This window comes from Solanum tuberosum, unplaced genomic scaffold, assembly GCF_000226075.1.
Source record: "Solanum tuberosum cultivar DM 1-3 516 R44 unplaced genomic scaffold, SolTub_3.0 scf00040, whole genome shotgun sequence".
NCBI classification, from domain to species: Eukaryota; Viridiplantae; Streptophyta; class Magnoliopsida; order Solanales; family Solanaceae; genus Solanum; species Solanum tuberosum.
In genome coordinates, this window is record NW_006238964.1 from 1,041,891 (window position 1) to 1,062,393 (window position 20,503).

General features: G+C 36.6%; 4 protein-coding genes across 5 annotated transcripts in view; 3 read left to right on the forward strand and 1 right to left on the reverse strand.

Annotated features, from left to right (window-relative positions):
• LOC102578385 (nuclear transcription factor Y subunit A-3-like) overlaps positions 1-2,244 on the forward strand; it is a 5,654-nt gene extending 3,410 nt beyond the window's left edge. The window contains exons 5-6 of the mRNA XM_006342889.2: positions 1,046-1,213; positions 1,711-2,244. Of these exons, the coding sequence (XP_006342951.1) occupies positions 1,046-1,213; positions 1,711-2,070 (528 nt within the window). The 3' untranslated portion in view covers positions 2,071-2,244. The remainder of the gene's footprint in view (positions 1-1,045; positions 1,214-1,710) is intronic.
• Positions 2,245-2,791: 547 nt separating this feature from the next.
• On the forward strand, positions 2,792-7,187 carry LOC102578725 (PHD finger protein ALFIN-LIKE 4-like). Its single transcript, XM_006342890.2, has 5 exons — positions 2,792-3,087; positions 3,171-3,203; positions 4,716-4,944; positions 6,197-6,332; positions 6,647-7,187. Exons 1-5 carry the CDS (start codon positions 2,988-2,990, stop codon positions 6,977-6,979), a joined length of 831 nt encoding a protein of 276 aa, XP_006342952.1. The 5' UTR covers positions 2,792-2,987; the 3' UTR covers positions 6,980-7,187.
• A 1,532-nt stretch (positions 7,188-8,719) lies between these two features.
• On the reverse strand, positions 8,720-10,364 carry LOC102579058 (solute carrier family 25 member 44). Its single transcript, XM_006342891.2, has one exon. It carries the CDS (start codon positions 9,983-9,985, stop codon positions 8,954-8,956), a length of 1,032 nt encoding a protein of 343 aa, XP_006342953.1. The 5' UTR covers positions 9,986-10,364; the 3' UTR covers positions 8,720-8,953.
• A 2,942-nt stretch (positions 10,365-13,306) lies between these two features.
• On the forward strand, positions 13,307-15,233 carry TS (threonine synthase). Of its 2 annotated transcripts, XM_006342892.2 has the most exons (2): positions 13,307-14,945; positions 15,045-15,233. In XM_006342892.2, exon 1 carries the CDS (start codon positions 13,364-13,366, stop codon positions 14,921-14,923), a length of 1,560 nt encoding a protein of 519 aa, XP_006342954.1. In that variant the 5' UTR covers positions 13,307-13,363; the 3' UTR covers positions 14,924-14,945; positions 15,045-15,233.
• Positions 15,234-20,503: the final 5,270 nt, after the last annotated feature.

Genomic DNA, 20,503 nt, shown 5'->3' on the forward strand with positions numbered 1-20,503 from the left:
AATCCCTGAGACACACCTAACCTTTACTAAGGTCCTATTCCCCCCCCCCCCCCCCCCCGAACTTTTTTTTTTTTTACTAGTTGCATTTGTTCTTCATTAACATATGCAACAAATATATGAAACCTCTTGTGGACATTTTCTTGTTTCCAGTGATCTCGACTATCTTAGGGTGAGTAAATCATTCAGTCCATTGAATATGAGCAAGTTATACTATAGCTTTTAGCGAGGCACTTGTATTTGAAAAACCACCCAACTAGTGAATAACCAGTGTGCTCCAAATAATCACTCAAAAGTGAAGAACTTGTTTTCAACTCTTCTTCTCCTTTTTTTTTTTGTTCCGTAGGAAAGAGAACTTTTTTTGGGTGGGGTGGGGGGAAGGATAGTGTTATATGGTTCTCAGTATGATATCTAGGTCATGATCCACCTGCAACACCCCCTCCCCCCTACCCCTCCAACCAATTTATAATATTTGATATGTACTATTCGAATAAATGAAAACCACCTAAAACTACTAATCACGGTTGGATTGATTCAATCTGGTATCAGCACTTTTTAACTTTTTCTTCAAAGGAATTAGAGATGCGCTAAACTTGTGTTGGCTTTACATTTCTGTGAAGGATCATAAGTAAATTCTAGAAAAGGTCTATGCCATTTTAGAGTTCTTTGGATTATCCTAATCACTTTGCATCTGCTTTACTTTGATGATTCCTTGCTTTTTTTGGCCAACTTATTCTTTGGAGAAGGAAAGTCCACTCATATGTTCAAGTGAATTTAAATATTATAACACCAAACATGAGATCCTTCATACAGACTTGTTCGATTAGATATTCGGCATTCGCTACATTAAATATCAAAGGCATCTCCAATTAGTGGTATAAGTATATGGTCCCCATCCCTCAGTTTCTCTCTTATATAGATACCTATTGTTATCTTTTATGTCAAGCTGCCCATGATTAACCAAGTCTTTTGTTATGCTTGTATTTGTTTAAGCCAGTGTGATCTGCCGATGCCCCCTGTTGGATCCTTACCATTTAGTTTTCTTCAGGTTCAATCCCAAATGTTAGGCATGGTTTCTCCTCGCGTGCCACTTCCGCTCGACCTTAAGCAAGATGAGCCTATATTTGTCAATGCTAAACAATATCAGGCTATCCTCAGGCGTAGACAGTACCGTGCTAGGCTGGAGGCTCAAAACAAACTCTCTAAAGGACGGAAGGTAAGTGTTTGACAATGGTTCAGCTTCACCCTTCTTGTTGCTTAGTATTGAGTCACTCACTCGTACGGGTATACATGTGTTAATGTGCTTTCAGTGCAAATCCAGGATTTACACCTAATGCGTATAGCTTTTATGTTCTCACCACTAAATCCATTGTACTTTTGCAATTATGGGTTTGGATATTTTTTGAATCTTTAATGATTTTTCATATGTACCGTGTTAAAGAAGCTGGGTTTATTTGAACCTACTATCACGCTAAAACAACCCAATGATTACCCTTAATGTGGTGTAATATTGTCTGCTTTGGGCCAAGCTCGCATGGTTTTCCCTAGAAGGTCTCACACTATTAAGTGCATCCAACACCGTATAAGTAGTTTGTTCTTTTCTACATTTCATGTTGGGCTATGTTCACACACAGCTAACACCTGCTAAATCTAAGATTGCTTCCTCCTTTGTGTGCTTTAGTCATCTTATTTTTCTTTGACAACACATTTCAGCCATATCTCCATGAGTCCCGGCATCGTCATGCATTGAATAGGGCTAGGGGACCCGGTGGGCGCTTTGTCAATATGAAGAAGCCTCGAGAGTCCAAATCCCCTGATTTGATCAATGGTCAAGACAATCAGGTATCTGATGAGCTGCAACTCAACAGAAAAATGTTGGAGCCCAATATTCATCAATCCAGAAGCTACTCCACACCAGTATACTCTGGAATCACTAGTGGCTCGAACGGTGATGCTATTTACCATCACCAATCATTTAAGTACTCCGCCTTCTCAGCGCGTAACAGAGGGACCTCACAGCTGGACAAAGAGAAGAAAGATAACACGAGCAATCCATGTTTATCATCTTTTTGATGCAAGTGTTGCTATTAAAAGTGGGAAGTCATCCTTGGCTATGTTAGTATTGTAGTACATTATTCTGAAAACTTTATAGTTAGTCCATAACCTGGCATGGTTGTTTTCTATTTAATGCTTTAAATACCTCAATCCAAAGAGTAATTTTTAGTTTATTGTGGCTGGTTTATGTTTTCTTCGCAATTTTTTATCGAATAATTGCGTGGTTTTTTTCCTTTCCTTTTGTTTTCTCATCTGGTGTCCGCTATCATATTGGAACTCGACTAAATCCTGATTTGCATCGGAAAGTCCTACGTGCTCTCGTAAAGTTTTGTTATTCGTTTCTATTTCTTGCTCTCTTTTTTTCCGGTTATTCATGTTAACCTAACACTATATGTCCATAGAATCAGAATTAACAATAATAAATTATGAAAAACTCAACCAGTCCAAAATTTAATAATCATCATAAATTGAGCATATCTAATATAATCTATTACTCAAAAGCGATTAAAATGTGAATAAAGTAATACAATAAATATATAAATACGCCGAACATTAGTTAGTTAATTATGTTCTTGCTTTCTCAGTTCTATTAGGATATATATTTAAGTTAGATTGACAATTTTCGAAAAAAATTCACTATTAGAAAAATTATTCTTTGTACTCAAATATTTTGTTACAAATTATTATTTATGTTGACTATATATATATATATATATCATGCATAAAAAAAATAAAAAATCCCGTTGATATATTTGGGAGAAAATAGAATAAGTAGTATAGTAGTATCAGAATTGGTAATCTTATTATCAAATTCTCTCAGACTCAGAAACCTTGTACGAAGTCAAAACTGCTTTTGACTTTCTTCTTCTTCTCTCATATGATTTTTGCCGGTGCTGTTTGTAGCTGCAAAAGAGGTATTTTTTGAAAAAAAAGAGATGGAATTTGGAGCAAAAGGACAGAAGAAGCCTAAACCCATTGATGTGTTTAAGAATGTCAAGGGCAGATATACTGGTTTAATTAAAGCTCTCACAACAGGTTTTCTCCTGTGTTTTTTTTTTTTTTGTTATCATGTTTAATTTTGCTTTATTTAATTGATTTTGTTTGTTTTTTGTATTCAGATGTGGAAGAACTTTATAAGCAGTGTGATCCTGGTAAGGATAATTCTTCTTTGTATTCTTTTTAAGTTATGGTCTCTGTTTGAATTTTGGGTTATCAGTGGAATAGGGTTGAAATTTTTTTCTTTCTGTAATAATTTGTAGTATGTTATATGCATTACGTTAAATTCGGTATTTAAACTTGATGAGTTCAACTTTTAAAGTTATTAAGTGCTTTTAAAATTAAGGGTTCCTTAAATACTGGGTACAGTTGTATCCATAGTATATAAATTTTGGATTATCCATTAAGAAGATCAATTTCACTGTCAAATGATTGTGGTATGTAAACTCCATCCGCCTTTGTCTATATGTCTTTTCTTTAGATAGATATTGAAAGATTTTGGACAATATTGATTAACGAGGAAGAACATCAATTTCACTCAATAGTATGTAAACTCCATCTGCCTTTGGACTCTAGGTATATGTCTTTTTTCTAGTTATTTGAAGTTGAAAGATTTTGGACATATTGGGAGAGGCGGATCTAGGATTTCAAGAACCTAGGTACACTACTAAACAAAGGAGAAAAAATAATATTAAGTTGGAATTGTTCCTTGTCTTTTTAGATAAATAACTCAGTGTTCAACCAAGTGTTCATTCAATGCTTTTGGAGCATGGATAGCAACATATAATTCTAGAAAATACATTAAATACTTATTTTTTTGAACCCTCAATGAAAATCCTGCCTCCACCACTGGGTTCATGTGCACACTATTTCTAGAGTAGAGCCACCCCTGAATATTGGATGATAGAGTAAGACCATCAATTTTACTCTCCAATGATCGTTATATTGCTTTTAACATCATTCCATCAGTGATCTTTTGTTCCTGTATCTGAATTTTTATATATGGGAAGATGAAATTCAAAACATTTTAGTCATTGTTACCCAGAACATAGAATTTCTATTCCGTTATGATAAGGTAGATCTGGATATGAATGTTCTCATATCCACAGGCATTATAGGGAATTCTTTACCCCTCCTTGAAGCAGAAGAAGAATCAAGTTACATCGTGTGTAGCTTAAAAGTAACAATTCTAATTCTAAGCCCTTGCTTTTGATTTGATAATGCTTTCCTCGTTACAGCTGTGAAAAATAAGTATACACAGGATACTAAGCCTTACAGCTGTAATCAGTGGTAGATAGACGTTGTACGTCATGTTTTTGGAAGTGATATTTAGGGTGGCTGATCAGAGTAATGTCATTGATTGCTGGACCTCCTTTTTATTCTATATCACGGATACTCTATGTTGCTTGGACTCTTCAAAAATGTTGATGAGTGTGCATCAGATCCTCCAAAAGTAGTGTATTTTGGAGGATCCGACATGGGTGTGGCAGAATTTTTGGAGAATCCGAGCAACATCTACTATAAGCTCCCTCCTCACCGCACCTCCCCTGTCCTCCAAGTTTTGTTACAGTCAACATGTTTAATCTGTCTTATCTCAAATTGTTTATAACACGGTACTCCTATTTCTTCTTGTTCATGCTCAAACATATCAACTGTTTTTTATGCAGAAAAGGAGAACTTAAGCTTGTATGGACTCCCAAATGAGCAATGGGAGGTCAATCTACCTGCTGAAGATTCACCACCAGGCCTTCCAGAGCCTGTTCTTGGTATCAACTTTGCTAGAGAGGGGATGGAACAAAAGGAGTGGCTTTCTTTTGTTGCCTATCACAGTGATTCTTGGTTGCTTGCTATTGCCTTCTACGTTGGTGCTAGATTTGGATTTGGTAAAGCCGAGAGGTACTTCTTCTCACTTGTTTCTTCTATGCAGCCAAAACATCTCCATGCTCGTAAAATTATCTTTGAGAGCATGTCCTGATGATTGACAATATACGTTTAGCTATTCTGCCTGCTCCAGTACCTCATTTGACGTTTTTTTTGTGTTGATTCTGCTTCTCAATGCATTAAAGTTTTTTTCTCAATGCTCTCTGTTAAAAGCAGAAGTAATGCATCTGATTAATGTGTTTTAGGTTGGTTATATAGTAATACACTAATACTTTTAGTATTGAGCTAACACTGCCCGTAACTATTACTAGCAAGAAAAGTTAAAAGCAGTAAGCTTGTTTAATTTCAGTTCATTGTATTTTGCACCTTTGGTGCACATTTTACTTTCTGGGAAAAATCATTAAAGTATTTTTTGGTCCAAATCTGAATATTTTACTTACTTAAAATGGAACTACTACCCTATGAAATGAATTTCATGCCGAAATTCCTAATAGCACCTCTAGTACTTAAGCAGAAACAATGGAGGATGTTCAGGATATAGAAGTCGTTAATTAGCTTTATAAGTAATATATCCATTTTACCCCCTATAGAATGTTCATGTTTGAATGGAAACCTATTTTAGTCATTTTGTAAGAAGATGAAGAGGTTCGGAAGGAAAAGTGAAAGGAAGGACGGGATGCATAGTGCAAAATATGCATAAAAAGAGGTGTGAAAAATGCAAATAGCTCGTTGAGTATTACCTTGAATATTAGCTTGCACTTGTTAAAATGAGCTGATAGAAGCACACTTGTAGGAGTGGCTGTTAACAGGTTAATTAGATTCAACTAGCTTGGTTTATTAAAAAGAACATTAACTTGGTTTATTTAGTAGGGCTTGCTCTCAAATGAACGTTGATCATTGACCTCTGGGCTGTGGTTTCTTGACGTGGTATGGTGAACGTAACTCATGCTTGTCAAGCTGATATTTGCAGTTATCTGAGTCGACCAACCAACATCAATATGGAATTGTGTGGTTCAACTTAAATTCATCTCTGCACTTTCGTGTTTGTTGTATGCGAAATCGTTCATATTGAATGGTGATTCTAATGGGAAGCCCTTGTTCTAGATTTTTTTCGCATTGAACTTTGTGCATAGAGGATTAGTACATTCAGATATCTATTAAGCTACCAGAGATGGTCTTTTGCCTCAATTGTGACACAAGTCATTGTGCTTTAACACTTCATGATGTTTACTATGTTGTTGCTCATTAGTTGCCTTCTCTTTTCCAGGAAGAAGCTCTTTGACATGATAAATGATTTACCTTCAATACATGAAGTAGTGATTGGTGTGCCAGAGACGCAACAAAAAGAAAAACCTACAGTCCCTAATCAAAGTAAAAACAAATCCAAGCCAAACGCCAGTAAGGTAAAGAAATTATGTTCCCAAAGTATGCTTTATTTGCATGTCAACTCTGTGATACCTTTTTGCGTGTTGTTAAGACTAAAATGATGTGTTTGCAAGCATCTGAATATCAATCTTATGGTCATTTTTGGCAGATTTTGATTCAAATTCTGCTTTAAAGTTCTGATTTTCTGGTATCTAGACTAGTTGTTGCATGAATAGCTTGTCTTAAACTAGCTTAATTGTTCGTGATCTTTCGACTGTATTGTACCCTTCTACCACATAATATTAACTTCTTTTTGAGCTATCGATGTTTCCTTTACCACTTGATAAAACAGAGGGCATCGGAGCCTCAGGGTATGCTTACAAAGTTGCAGCAAAAATATGAAGATGATGATGATGAAGAAGATGATGAAGAAGAAGAAGATAAAGAAGACGAGGAGGAATGGGGTATTGAGATGGATGTTGAAGAGGAGGGAGGTGAGACACTGTGCGGCGTATGTGAGGGGAAGTATGCAAAGGATGAATTTTGGATATGTTGCGATCATTGTGAAACATGGTTCCACGGCCAGTGTGTGAAGATCACCGCTGCCACAGCTGAGTACATTAAGCAATACAAGTGCCCGCCTTGCAGCAGCAAAAGATCCCGGTCTCACTTTACAGAATACTGATCAACAAGAGTTCTCTTGCTGCTAAGTGCAGCTAACTGTTTTAGTTAGGCTATTCATGATGTTTAGCAAAAATGTCTGAAGTTCAGTCTCAGCCATATGAAACTTCAAACGTTTTATCTCAAGTTAGACTTTGTTAAGACTAACTTCAGTCGTTGCATGTCTGAAGTTGTCCCGAAGTAAGTAGATGTGCCAAAATTTTAGGACATAACTTAAACAGTGACACCAAAATCAGGTCTATGTGTACTCCTCTACCCTATCCCCACCCAATTTTAAAAGTATTTATTTTTTAAACCACTTAGCTCGCTATCATTAGCTGTATTTTTTTAAATTTTGATTGATTAGGACAAAGTTTTCGATAATCTTCGACTTTTTTAAAATATCCTGAATAGTTCCGGTAGGTAGGGTTGATGTTATTAAGAAATTAGTTGAATATAACAAGTGAAGCAATCAGGTTTTTTCCACTAAATGTTTTTTTTTTAAGAAACAAAAAAAACAGAAGAAACGTGGTTGCTGATATAATAGTTACATATAGACAAAAATTCTATTAATATAAATTTATGTATAATGGTCGGCTACTTGTGTTGTTGTTAACCACTATCATTAGTCATCTGAATATTAAACAATAAGATAATCTACTAAATCTAATCCCTTAATGTTGGATAATTACGTTGGCCCCACCACATTTTCCTGTCTCGTTAAACAATAACAACTATCCTCGTTTTCAAACAAGTTGCGTTAGCTGCATGGAGTGTGGAGAGAATAGGATATACACAAATCTTATTCTTATCTTTGCGGGCAAGAGAGACTATTTTCAATAGATCCTCGACTCAGAAAAACAGAAAAGTAAGAGAGAAAAGGAGACAACAAAATAACAATACACATAACATATGTAGCAACGGATATTAGTACACATGAGAGAAAAAAACTATGTGATCCCTAAATCATACTACTAGAGTACTAGGAGTACGACAGACATTCACTAACCTTATACCATGATCCTCGACCACCATGTCAGTTGAAATTGTGTCATATTTTGTTTTATCACTTTCCCTTTTCGACCTATCTCTACCTCTCCTAACTCTTACTATTCCCAAATTGACAAATTTTATACAGGATGTCAGCCTACAACAACCCTCCTCCTATATCCAAACTTGGTACCAACCTACCTCTGCCTCTCCTAACTCCTGTTGCTCCCAAATTGACAAATTTTACATAGATTGTCAGACAACAACAACCCTCATCCGACAATATGAACAACCTCAATCTGACTGAGTTCCTGTCACATTAAATCAAAAATAAATATGCTAAAACCTTTGTGCACGCAACATGTTCAAATCAACATCATGATCAGGCAGAATCTTATCTTCCATTGGCTGAGATTAGCTAAAAGTCAATTAAGCCCACTACAGATTCTCATCTTACTATTTGATCAGTGCCTGAGAAGGATAGGTTCCTACTATTTGGCTCCATTCTTGAAAAAGTATAGTTCTTGAAGGAAGAAGAAGAAGTCTCACATCTGGAAGTAGACAAATTGCTCAGTACAACAACAGCAACATACCCACTTTAGTTCCACGAGATGGGGTCTAGAAAGGGTAGAGAGAGTACCTACCTTACCCCTGCCTCATAGAGATGGAGAGGCTGTTTCCGAAAGATCCACTCAGATAACACAAATCAAAAAACATACCTAAGATGAGAGATAAAACAAGTACTAGAGAAAGCATAGGATAGCATACAGGAAAGTGAAACAGTAACAACAGCCAAATAAATTTAGTGAATTGGACTATATATACAGATTCATACTTGTACATGAACAACTTACATTCATCATTCTTTTTGTTCTTGATCTAGGCTTTGTTTATGTCTAAACTCAGCATACTGATTCCTAAAAAAAGGATCATTCAAAAAGAAAACTTATACATGGATCAAAGAGAGAAAAGTAAACCTAAGAAGAGCGATAACTGTCTATGGGGATCACTATGCCCAATTTTCTTGATTCTTCGTGGAGAGGCGTTTGAGGAATTCGTAAGTAGTGATCATTGTGGTTGCAGACATGGACATTGAAGCCCATCGAGGGCCTAATCCTCTGTAACAAGCCATCCACCCACCTTCCCTTACTAAATTCCTTACAGTCTGAGCTACTGTTGGCGCTCTCCGTCCATTCTCATCGCCATCCAGGACCTGCAATCTTGTTTTGATTGTGTCTAATGGTGTTGTAATCAGAGCTGAAACGCCTCCGGCCATGGCTGCACTCACTCCCTGAACCATCATAACAGTCTTCGAATCAGGCTTCAGAGTACTCTTGATGTTATCCTCAATTCTGTCATCACCATTCTTGCTGAAGTAACATCCATACCCACTCCAGACAAGCCGCTGAGTGATAGCGTACGATGTCCACCACAGTGCATTGGATGGAGCATATGTCAAAATTGAAAACCCAAAACCTCTGTACAGTCCCTTAGGTCCATCTGTCTTGAGGATTCTTCGAAAAGCATCGATCCCATTGAGATATTTACACGATGCTGGTGCAGCGCAAACACGCTGCACCATGAGCCGCTGGCTCACCACATCCACCGGAGTCCAAACCAGTTGTGCGGCAACGGCTGCGCTCAGCCCAGCAGCAGCACTGGCTAACGCGGTCGCAGTAGGCTCAGGAATGCCGAGCCTAACCGTGGCCGTACCAACACTACTCTTGGTAACCTCAAGAGCAGTCATATAAAGTGCCCTAGCAGGAATTGTACCCATCAACGAAGTCCCAAACCCACGATACAATCCGCGAATCCCTTCAAGCCTAACAACGGAAAAGGCAGTTTTGAAACAGGAAAGATGAACTTGCGCTACCTGTTGACGAGTCTTCAACACCACAACAGGATAAAGCACAGCTGAAACACCTGAAAATAAGGCGGCGCCGAGGAAGAAAAACTTAGATTTGTCCAGCATTTGCCAGTCTACATCCGCCGGCAACTGGATTTCCTTAGCCGATTCCTCCTCCGCTACACTTAAACTCATTTTCCCCAGTTTTCCTGTCTCGGTCTCAATTTTCTCAATCCTTTTTTTTCCCTCCCGGAAATGTACAGTAACAATCAGCGTCTATTCTACTAAATTGAAGCTAGATGACGAAGGTAAAGATTTTTTTCGCTGGCGAATCCATATTTTGGATCGGAAATGGGTAATAGCAAAAGGACCTAACATTTCTGTATCCGTATCATATGGGAAAGATTCATAATGGTCAACTATACAAATCAGAGCGGCGTAAGGGATCGGAAAAACTCACCGGAAAATCTATGATCTCGCCGGAGATATTCAATCGGAGCTTATCTTAAAACAGGTGAGCTGCTTCTGCTGCTGCTATTTCTTCTTCTTCTTCTTCGTATGAGCAATTTTGTGTAGTACTATATATTTTTCAGGGAATTTAGAAAAAGTGGAGAAAAGGAGCCACGTGTCAACTATCAATTGGCAGAGTGGGTAGGGTTATATTCGTCCGAACAAGTTGAAGTTGTTCCAAACGACGACATTCTGACGTGCCCAACCTTATCCTTTCATCAGTAAAACCGATACGCTGCGTGCACGTATTTTAGTCTTCCCTGTACCTGCATTTGCCCAATTGTTGGGTCGACTAGCCATCTAGTTAGGCCCAATCACACTTTGCGGTCCCTTTATTAAATGATTTTTGGTAATACAAATTTGTATTTTGGATCTTACTATTTTTGAAAAAGAAAATAATTAAATGGATGCGATAGAGGACAAGATCTACGTAGATTTTATTCATATCTCGTAAAAGACCATCGATTCAAGTGAAGTTAAATAAAATAACAATAAAAAAAAAACTAATAATAATAATAGAAAAACAATATAAGGCATACAAATAATTAGGAATAGTTATATTAACAAAATAGTCCAATGATCATTAAAACATAATAGACAATATATGCTAACAAATAACAAAAGTAAGAAATTATATGAATAAGGATTTTACTTTGCCAGATATTGTCCCTAGACTAGCATTAAGTCTAATCCCGTTGAAAAGCAAGGTAATGTTCAATTATCTATTAATTTTTATATTAATTGTGATTTAATGTCCCCCTACTTAATGTCATGTTTTTGATAAGTTGAAATTGCGTTATGTCTTGTGTAATCACATCTCCCCAATAATATTTTGGTTGACCTGCCTTTTTTTCGTACTCACTATATCCAACCTCTCACACCTTTTAAATTGGATATATATTTGTACATCTATTCTTCACATGTGTCCAAACCATCACAATATTCATTTCCTCATCCTATCCACTACAATATCATTTCAACTTATCTCGAACATCTTCATTCATAATCTTATCATTCCTAGTAATAGTATGTTCACATATCATCTCAGTATTTTCATTTATCTGTAATTGAAACAATATCAACAATAATATGCCTGATGTAATCCACAAAGTAAATTTGAAAAAAGATAAAACGGGTTGCAAAATACAAAATGAATAAAACAAATATGGTAAAGAAAAAAAATGATTTTAAAATACTACGGTCGTTCAACTAATTAACGGAATAACCGAGTAATTTCTCTAGATAGTCACCATGTTTGGGAAATTACCTAGAAATATCACTTATGTTTGTTTTAGGACTACAATATCACCCAACTTTGCCTATTTTCCTCAAAATATACTTGACACAAAAAATACATTATCTCTCTCATACTATTATTAATTCTTTATCTCATACATTTAATTCTTATTAATTCTTTATACATTATCTTTCATACTATTATTAATTCTTTAAATGACAGCTTGTTTAATGTATCTATAAGAGAGCATTAATTTATTCTCTATGAAAATCTAGTTACTTCAATTTTATAGCGAAAATCTTTATCCTATGTTTCATTTACGAGTATTTGCCGTTATATCCATACAAAAATTTAGTCTCGTTGTCGAGGAAAAAATTAAACTAGTTACTTGAAGCTGATGAAGAAACAATAAATTTAGTTGGATATTCAGAGATAAAGTAGATATTAGGAACATTGATTTTTACACAAACTATAAATATCCGTTGCTTGTTCACGGTAAAAAATCAAAGGTTTCTTGTTCATGGTAAAAAAAAGATTTTTACACAAACTATAAACATTTGTTCAAAGCTTAGGCAGATTTAAACAATAGAAATATCCGATTAAAAAACAAGCAAGCAAAAAACCCCTAAATTTTAAGAAAATTACTTCAATATTATGTTAAGTATTCAAATTATTTCACAATTTACACTTCAAAAATAAAAGAATCAGAAGAAAACTTGAATTTTACCTCGTGGAGATTTCTTTGGTGATCAAAAGTATATATCATCTCAGGAGACAGTTCCTTATGCAAATTCGTTAATTTATTCCTTGAAGAACCGGAGAAAGCCACATATTTTCTTGAAGAATCAGAGGAGCTCATATTAGAGTTCCTTATGTAATTTTTTTTTATTGGGTATAATATATGGATTGTCTAAAAAAAAATTAAAAATTGTTAATAATAATAAAAAAAGGAATAATGTGACATGACATTCTAGTAGGAAAGAGATAATGTATTTATTGTGTCAAGTATATTTTGAGGAAGAATAGATAAAGTTAGGTGATATTGTAGTCCTAAAACAAATATAAATGATATTCCTAGATAATTTCTCAAACATGGATGATTATCTAAGGAAATTACTCCAGAATAACCTCAAAGGAATATCATTTTTTCCCCTTAAAATAGGTCCTGAGTCATGCACACGGAGGTGAGTCATGTAAATACAACTATTGTCATGTGACAACACGTTAGTGCCAGTGTTATTGCCAAACACGAATACTTCATTTTGATGTCCCTATTTGACTTGTAATTGACACAAATATATTATTCTTATTCGATCGTCTAGAAATTATACTATGCTTTCATCTCTATTTACAAATGCCTACAGATAAAGTTAGATATGTAATAGTGCAATCTCAGACAAATATCTAAAATTTTATATTACCATAAATGTTCGGACAAATTCAATTATTTTTTGTTTGACTTAAATCAGAGACGGAGTCAAGATTAGAAATTTGAGGGTTCTAAATTAATTTTATTTGAGAATTCACATGTTAATATATATATATTTATTTAATTTTTTAATACAAATATAAGGTCTACAGAAAATTAGCATGAATCCTCCTCAGCCGTTAAAATAAAAATGCATAAATTTCATGGTGATATGAATAGTAGCAATAATTTAATCACGTGAAAATGGCAAGTCATTGTAAGCCACTGGATTGTAACACCTGTACACATGTCGTAATCTTAATGCAGTACCTGTTAAGGGCAGAGCATTAGCAGATGTATATGGTATGGCCCCTTATAGACAAAAGCCGCGTCTTCTCAGCTTCACAATCACACAACAATGGCGGCTTCTTGCATGCTTAGATCCTCTTTCCTCTCTCCTGGTCTTCCTCAACTTCATCATCAATCAACTTCAAAACCTAATAATGGTATTCATTTCTTCACTCCGATTAAAGCTACAGCCACAAACGATGCGATTTCCCAACAGAAGCACCGCCGTCCTGCTGACGAGAACATCCGTGAAGAAGCGCGCCGTCACTGCTCATCTCATAATTTTTCAGCCAGGTATGTTCCTTTTAATGCTGGTCCCAATTCTGATGAATGGTATTCTCTAGATGAGATTGTTTATCGGAGTCGGTCTGGTGGATTACTTGATGTTCAGCATGATATGGATGCGTTGAAGAAGTTTGATGGTCAGTATTGGCGATCCTTGTTTGATTCTCGTGTCGGTAAGACTACTTGGCCTTATGGGTCCGGTGTTTGGTCTAAGAAGGAATGGGTTCTGCCTGAAATTGATAGTGATGATATTGTTAGTGCTTTTGAAGGGAACTCGAATCTGTTTTGGGCTGAGCGTTTTGGCAAACAGTTTCTAGGCATGACTGATTTGTGGGTCAAACACTGTGGGATTAGCCATACTGGTAGTTTTAAGGATCTTGGGATGACTGTTTTGGTGAGTCAAGTTAATCGCTTGCGGAAAATGCATAAACCGGTTGTCGGTGTGGGGTGTGCTTCTACTGGAGACACATCTGCGGCGCTGTCGGCTTACTGTGCATCTGCAGGCATTCCGTCAATTGTATTTCTACCTGCGAATAAGATATCTATGGCGCAACTGGTTCAACCTATTGCAAATGGGGCTTTTGTGTTGAGTATTGACACTGATTTTGATGGTTGTATGCAGTTGATTCGTGAAGTTACTGCTGAGTTGCCTATTTACTTGGCAAATTCGTTGAATAGTTTGAGGTTGGAAGGGCAAAAGACGGCAGCAATTGAGATTTTGCAGCAGTTTGATTGGGAAGTTCCGGAGTGGGTGATAGTTCCTGGTGGGAACTTGGGCAACATATATGCATTTTATAAAGGTTTTCAGATGTGCAAAGAGTTGGGGCTTGTGGATCGCATCCCTAGGCTTGTTTGTGCTCAAGCTGCCAACGCTAATCCGCTTTACTTGCATTACAAATCTGGTTGGAAAGACTTCAAACCTGTGAAGGCAAACACAACATTTGCGTCTGCTATACAGATTGGTGATCCGGTGTCTATAGACAGAGCTGTTTTTGCCCTGCAGCAATGCAACGGGATAGTGGAGGAGGCAACCGAGGAGGAGTTGATGGATGCTATGGCTCAGGCGGACTCGACTGGGATGTTCATTTGCCCACATACTGGTGTGGCATTGACTGCACTGTTCAAGCTGAGAAACAGTGGAGTCATTGCACCAACTGATAGGACTGTGGTTGTGAGTACAGCTCATGGATTGAAGTTTACTCAATCCAAGATTGATTACCACTCGAAGGAAATAAAAGACATGGAATGTCGGTTTGCTAACCCACCTGTGGAAGTGAAGGCAGATTTTGGATCAGTTATGGATGTTCTGAAGAGCTATTTGTTGAGCCAAAATTCCAAGCTATGATTTGTTCTCAGTTTTAAACATAGTAAGTTTGTAATATGTACTCCTTTTGTCAGCATTTGGTTCTTTATCGTCATTAATTTGCCGTATAGAAATGACCAGATGGTGATTTTGTTGTTGGCAGAGTTGGGGAGAGAGGCTCTAAATTACTTTTGAGAGTACTATGAACTCGAGTCCTTTTATGGAACTCTGTTTTGTGTAACAGTCTGCTTATTTTTGGCATTGCTTTGGTGCATCACAATGGAAACTGCCTTAATTCGACCTATTTGGTTGAATTATATGACCTTAAAGAGAATCCACTTTGGATACTGCAGCTAGAAACTTGTATCTTATCTGATTAGTATTTCCTTTTTAACATGTATATGCTTGTCATGCCTAAAAAGCTCTGGTTTGGCCATAGTATACTACAAAATCTGAAATCTTGAACCAAAGCTTGTATTACTATTCACAAAATTCATGTTACTTGTGCATGCTCTGTCACATGCCACATTGGGTTGTAACGTATTGAATATTGCGAGTGTGGGACTATAATCTACATTTATCAGTTACTATGATCTTTGGAACTAGAAATCTGGATTAGCTTGCATTGCATCTAATATAGGCGATATCAATTAATTGGTTTTTTCCTTAATGATGCCGGTACCCAATACCTCCCACCAGCACAATACTGGGCAATCTGCCCGCCAAATCTCAGGCAGATAGAAAGAAACCATCTAGTGTGTTTTGCCTCCATTGGGATTTGAACTTGAGACTTCATGGTTTTCCATTCTCCTCCCACTTCATTAACCGCTAGGCCACACCTTTGAATGCAATATGCCAAGACCAACTAGTGAAAATTACGTTTTGCTATTTAACATACATTAAGTTCGGTGTTTGTCAAGTGTCTTCTCATTCTGATTAGACACTTGATTGACCGTGTAGGAATAAGTGATATCTAGGCATTTAGCTGTTACTGTCTCAAAAATATAAGTGAGATTTAGAGGACCTCTACTTTGAGGGAGCTCCTAATTTGTCTTAAAAGACAAATTTATTTTGTTTTGGAATGAAATGGACCTTATATTAGCAAAATTGATATAGTAGATTCATATAAGCATATTTAGGTAGAGTAAATTGATTGTCATTGAGGTGATTGGACACACTTAAAAGGTAAATTTGTTTCTTGCTTGATTAGTATTACTCTAAACAATAACAACAACATGCCCAGTGTGGTCCGACAACCGGGTCTGGCAAATTGGATATAATAAAATCCAATCTTGAAAAATCTACTATGGAATCCATATTTAAAGACTTCTACTGAGTTTAATAACGGTAGTTTGGGGAATGTTAAAGATACACATTTGTACTGGTGATGGTTCCTACAAGTCAAACTGTATTAACATTAACCCATACTGTTTATCTTTGAGAGTTAGTTTCGATGAACTCATGGTTTGGTAGCAGTCGATCATATAACTATATCACATTTGACATTCATGGTCTACTGTGCAGTAGACCAGCTATTTGAACGCGTTGTTACGTTCTATCAGTATGAGTTCTGACTGGAAGTTAAGAAATAAAAGCTTTACAGATCATGGTGTTATTTTGATCCTCGTGAACAACTCATACCTATTTTCCTTTCCATTCTAAATTCAGTTCAGAACTTCAGATTATGGTGGACTAATGGTAAGATTGGTCTAACCACAACATCTGAATACCTCATGCTCAAGTTTTTGAAAATTGCAATTTACAACAGCTTGGATGAAGAATGTGTGTACTTGATGAAATTTTAGGGTTATATAAACAGAAAGTGCAGGCTGACAATTCTCAAGTTCGAAACCCACTGGGTGCAAACAATTTCTGAGGGCCATCGGACTGAGTAAAACCTGAATTAACCGTGGTGCACTTGCGGGAAACTTCTAGCCGATGGCCTGTGCACCCCCGGGATTATGCGGGGCTCAAAGAGACTCGGACACCCGGTGCAAATCAAAAAAAAAAAAAAAAAAAGTGCAGGCTGACAATGAATGATATCATGAGGTGAAGGGTAAACGTCCAAAACCCCAGCTTGCATGACTTTTTGTGCGAGTAAAAAAGCTGATGTTCTCACTCCATACTATAGACCCTGCATTTTTGTCCTACAATCTTCAGTTGCTGAGGCGCTTAATGATTTGCATCTCATTCTGGAAGCTTGAAATAACTTGAAGAACAGCAGTACTTTCAGATATCAGGTTCTTTCTCTTCATCTAATTGCATAGCTTCTAGAAAGTTACATTTGTTCTTCATTGGGTACCTGCTACCTCCTAGCAACACAGGTAATTGTGTCCTGAATAGATGGAAAGAGATCGCTTAATGTTTTTGCCTCACTAAGATTTAAACCCGGAGAAGTTATGGTTCCTCAGCATACCTGATTGATCAAGAAATTCCATTTTGAGTTTATTTATTTTCGTGCTGAACACAGATGCTATCTCTTATTTTTGTTTATGCAAGGAGCTTGTTTTGTACAATGGGGACCAAGCGTTAGTCCCTCTCCTATCCAACTTTGATCCCATTACTTTCTACACAAGATGTTAATCATCAATGAAATGTGCGTTCTAAAAATGCACATAACATATTCAACAGGAACGGCAGCATTTTGCTCCTTTTGATTTTGCTTTTTGGCCAACTATGTATTAGCAAGTCAAAAGGTGTTCCATCCTGGTATCCTCATTGAGGTCTCATTATTAAATCCAGATTGTAAAGCTCATTTATGGTGGGTGAAACTCCAAATAAGATTTTTTTTCATTCTCAAAGGCTTGAATCTGGAACCTTTAATTAAGGTCAGTGAGATGTCAACAAACCTATGTTAGTTGTCTATATTTTTTAGAGAAACATAAGTCAGGACCAGTAGTAGTAGCACGAGTATATACCTATTTACGTCATAGTTCTTCTCGTGACTCTAGAATATCAGTTAAGGATTCTAAATCAAATCTATTCCCGTGATTGTCAAGTCCCTAAACTTGAAAATCTCTACTCAATTGCTTGGATATATCTTCAAACTTTGTTTGAGACTCTACTTTACAACGACTGAATATTGACTTCATTTGTCTCAATTTATGCAATATTCTTTTGCATCTCGAAATTTAAATTAACTCTCAATAAACAACAAGAAGAAATAACAGTACATAAATTGTGGCGAATGAAGTAATTAATGGTTGAGTGGTTGGGAGGTCCTGGAATTGAATCCAGCCTCTATCTACTACTCAGTTATGAGATTGTCAAATAAGGCTTGACTAATGCGATATAAATCAATCTCTTGTATGGTTTGGTTTGCAAGCGCAATGAATGGTCACTTAATAATGAGAATGGCCACTTGACTGCACAAAAAAACAGAGCCCGTGACACCCACACTTTTGCCATAAAAGTAAATCCAATGAACCTTCACGGATTTCCATTTCTTACACTATCCACACCCATAACCAATCACACACACACATTAAATTCCTACCTATCTAATTATAACTATATAAACCCTTTATTTCATTCACTTTCATTCACACATTGAAAGAAAGAAAGAAATAGAGATGGAGCATTATAACTTTGCCAAAAAAATTATGACATTGGCTTTGGTTGCCATAGTGTTAAGCAGTGTTAGTATAGAGGTGTCGCAGGCACAAGGAATATGTAACGTGTCGGGTGAAGGATTAATGTCATGCAGACCATCAATCACACCACCTTATCCGACAGCGCCTACAGCCCAGTGCTGTAACGCGCTGTCCCATGCAGACATGGCCTGCCTTTGCTCTTACAAAAATTCCCAGTTGTTACCTTCTCTCGGAATTGATCCTAATCTCGCAATTCAGCTCCCTCAGAAATGCAGACTACCTAATCCTCCCCGTTGCTAAATTAAAGCAGAGTAATTAAAAGTTGAAAGTGTTACTTGAATAACCTCGCTATGAGGAGCTAGCTCTAGCTCCGCCCCTACTTCTATTTAAGCTCCCATTTTACTATACTTGTATCAACATGTGTTGTGTGTGTCCTATATGTTTTTACTTAATGGTTGTATTTGTAATTCAGTTGTTTGTCTAAGTTTTCTTGCATTGTTATTCCTTCCTTTTTCTTCTAGTGCGTTTCAATTTTATAATGTTACTCTCTCTAATCCATATGAACTGAATTGTTTGAATGTAGCTAGCATAGGCTTGAGTAAGGAACAAGTACAAGTAACACTTGAGTCGTGCTATGCACTATCTTCAAAAACTACTTTCACGATTTGAAAGTTTTTCTTGAGTTAAACAATGAGGGTAGAGACAACAACAAAATCCAAAACAATAAAATCAACTACTAGTATAAAAGATGGTGTAGTTATTATGATGCAGTGATATAATAGGGCTCAGTCTTGCGTGATCATATTTATAGGTGTAAGGGAAAAAGAACAAATATACCCCCGAACTATCATAAATGGTATGTCAATACCCTCCGTTATACTTTAAGGTTGTATATGTTGGAGACTAGCGTAAAAAAGCATAATTGTGTTAGAATTGTGTTAGGATTAGGAGTATGTATTGCATTAGGAGTGTAAGTGTTATTATGTATTACTAATAAGAGTTAACTTACAAAGTAGTATTCAAGTAGAACTCTTCTATATTGTAACCTGCCAACAGCCTATATAATGAGGTATTGTGCAGTAGTTTTAAATACGAAATATATCAATAATATTAAGCTCTTCTTTTTCTTTCTGTACTGTGTTTTCTACAGTATATACCCTTACCGTCAATATTTGGGTTTTGTATACCCTTGAGACTAACGGCTGGACACGTGGCTTCATCTCAACTACTTACCTGATTTTTTAAATTTATTTTTTACCCAAAGTTGGAAAACCCGCCCATTTCATTTTAAACCCACCCGAAACCCTTTTTGAAATTAATTCGAATATATTTGAACAAAGCTACGAATCAAATTCAAAACCTTTGCAACAATAACAAATTTATGTGGTTTGATTCGAATTCCGTCTAGTGGAGATGATGGAGCATCATCAGATCTACTCCCTTGCCAAAATTCAATTCGTTCTCCCTTACAATTTGAGGGAAAATAACGATGGAGAAGCTTTGAGAATTTCCAGCGAGATTGCCTGATGCACTGTCGCAAGGCATTTCGTCTAATTTTTGGGCAAGTTCGTGGAGTTTTGATATCTGGGGTTTATTCCCCACCCACTTATCTTCTGCATCAAGAAATTTCAGCTCATTCTAATAGCTTGAACTCCGCCAGACCACTATTGCGCGTCGACAGTGGTTTTCCGGCGACCTTAATGGTGCAAGGCCAATGCCAAGCTGGGCGCCTCTTCAAGGAGCACACAACCCACAAAATAAAACATTGCATTCCACCAAAAGAAACGCCACAAATCTCATTTCTAATAATTCATATGTTTGTGTGATCTTCGGAGAAGAAGGCGGCAACGGCGGCTGTGGTCAATCACAAAATTGGCTTGATGGTTTTGTGCACAATCATCCATGAACTCTAAAACAACCAAAGAACATGGCTAATATTAGTGAAATTTTTTAATAATGCAACAAATTTTTGAGAACAAAAGAAGAGAAGAAGATGGAGCACTGTTTGAAGGGAATTATGGAATATGGG

Bases quoted from the DNA above. Each gene is read 5' to 3' on its own strand.
- LOC102578725 (XM_006342890.2), top strand. From the start codon at position 2,988: ATGGAATTTGGAGCAAAAGGACAGAAGAAGCCTAAACCCATTGATGTG. The intron at 3,088-3,170 runs GTTTTCTCCTGT...TTTTGTATTCAG, and splicing joins AATTAAAGCTCTCACAACAG to ATGTGGAAGAACTTTATAAG. The intron at 3,204-4,715 runs GTAAGGATAATT...TTTTTTATGCAG, and splicing joins TTATAAGCAGTGTGATCCTG to AAAAGGAGAACTTAAGCTTG.
- LOC102579058 (XM_006342891.2), bottom strand. From the start codon at position 9,985: ATGAGTTTAAGTGTAGCGGAGGAGGAATCGGCTAAGGAAATCCAGTTG.
- TS (XM_006342892.2), top strand. From the start codon at position 13,364: ATGGCGGCTTCTTGCATGCTTAGATCCTCTTTCCTCTCTCCTGGTCTT.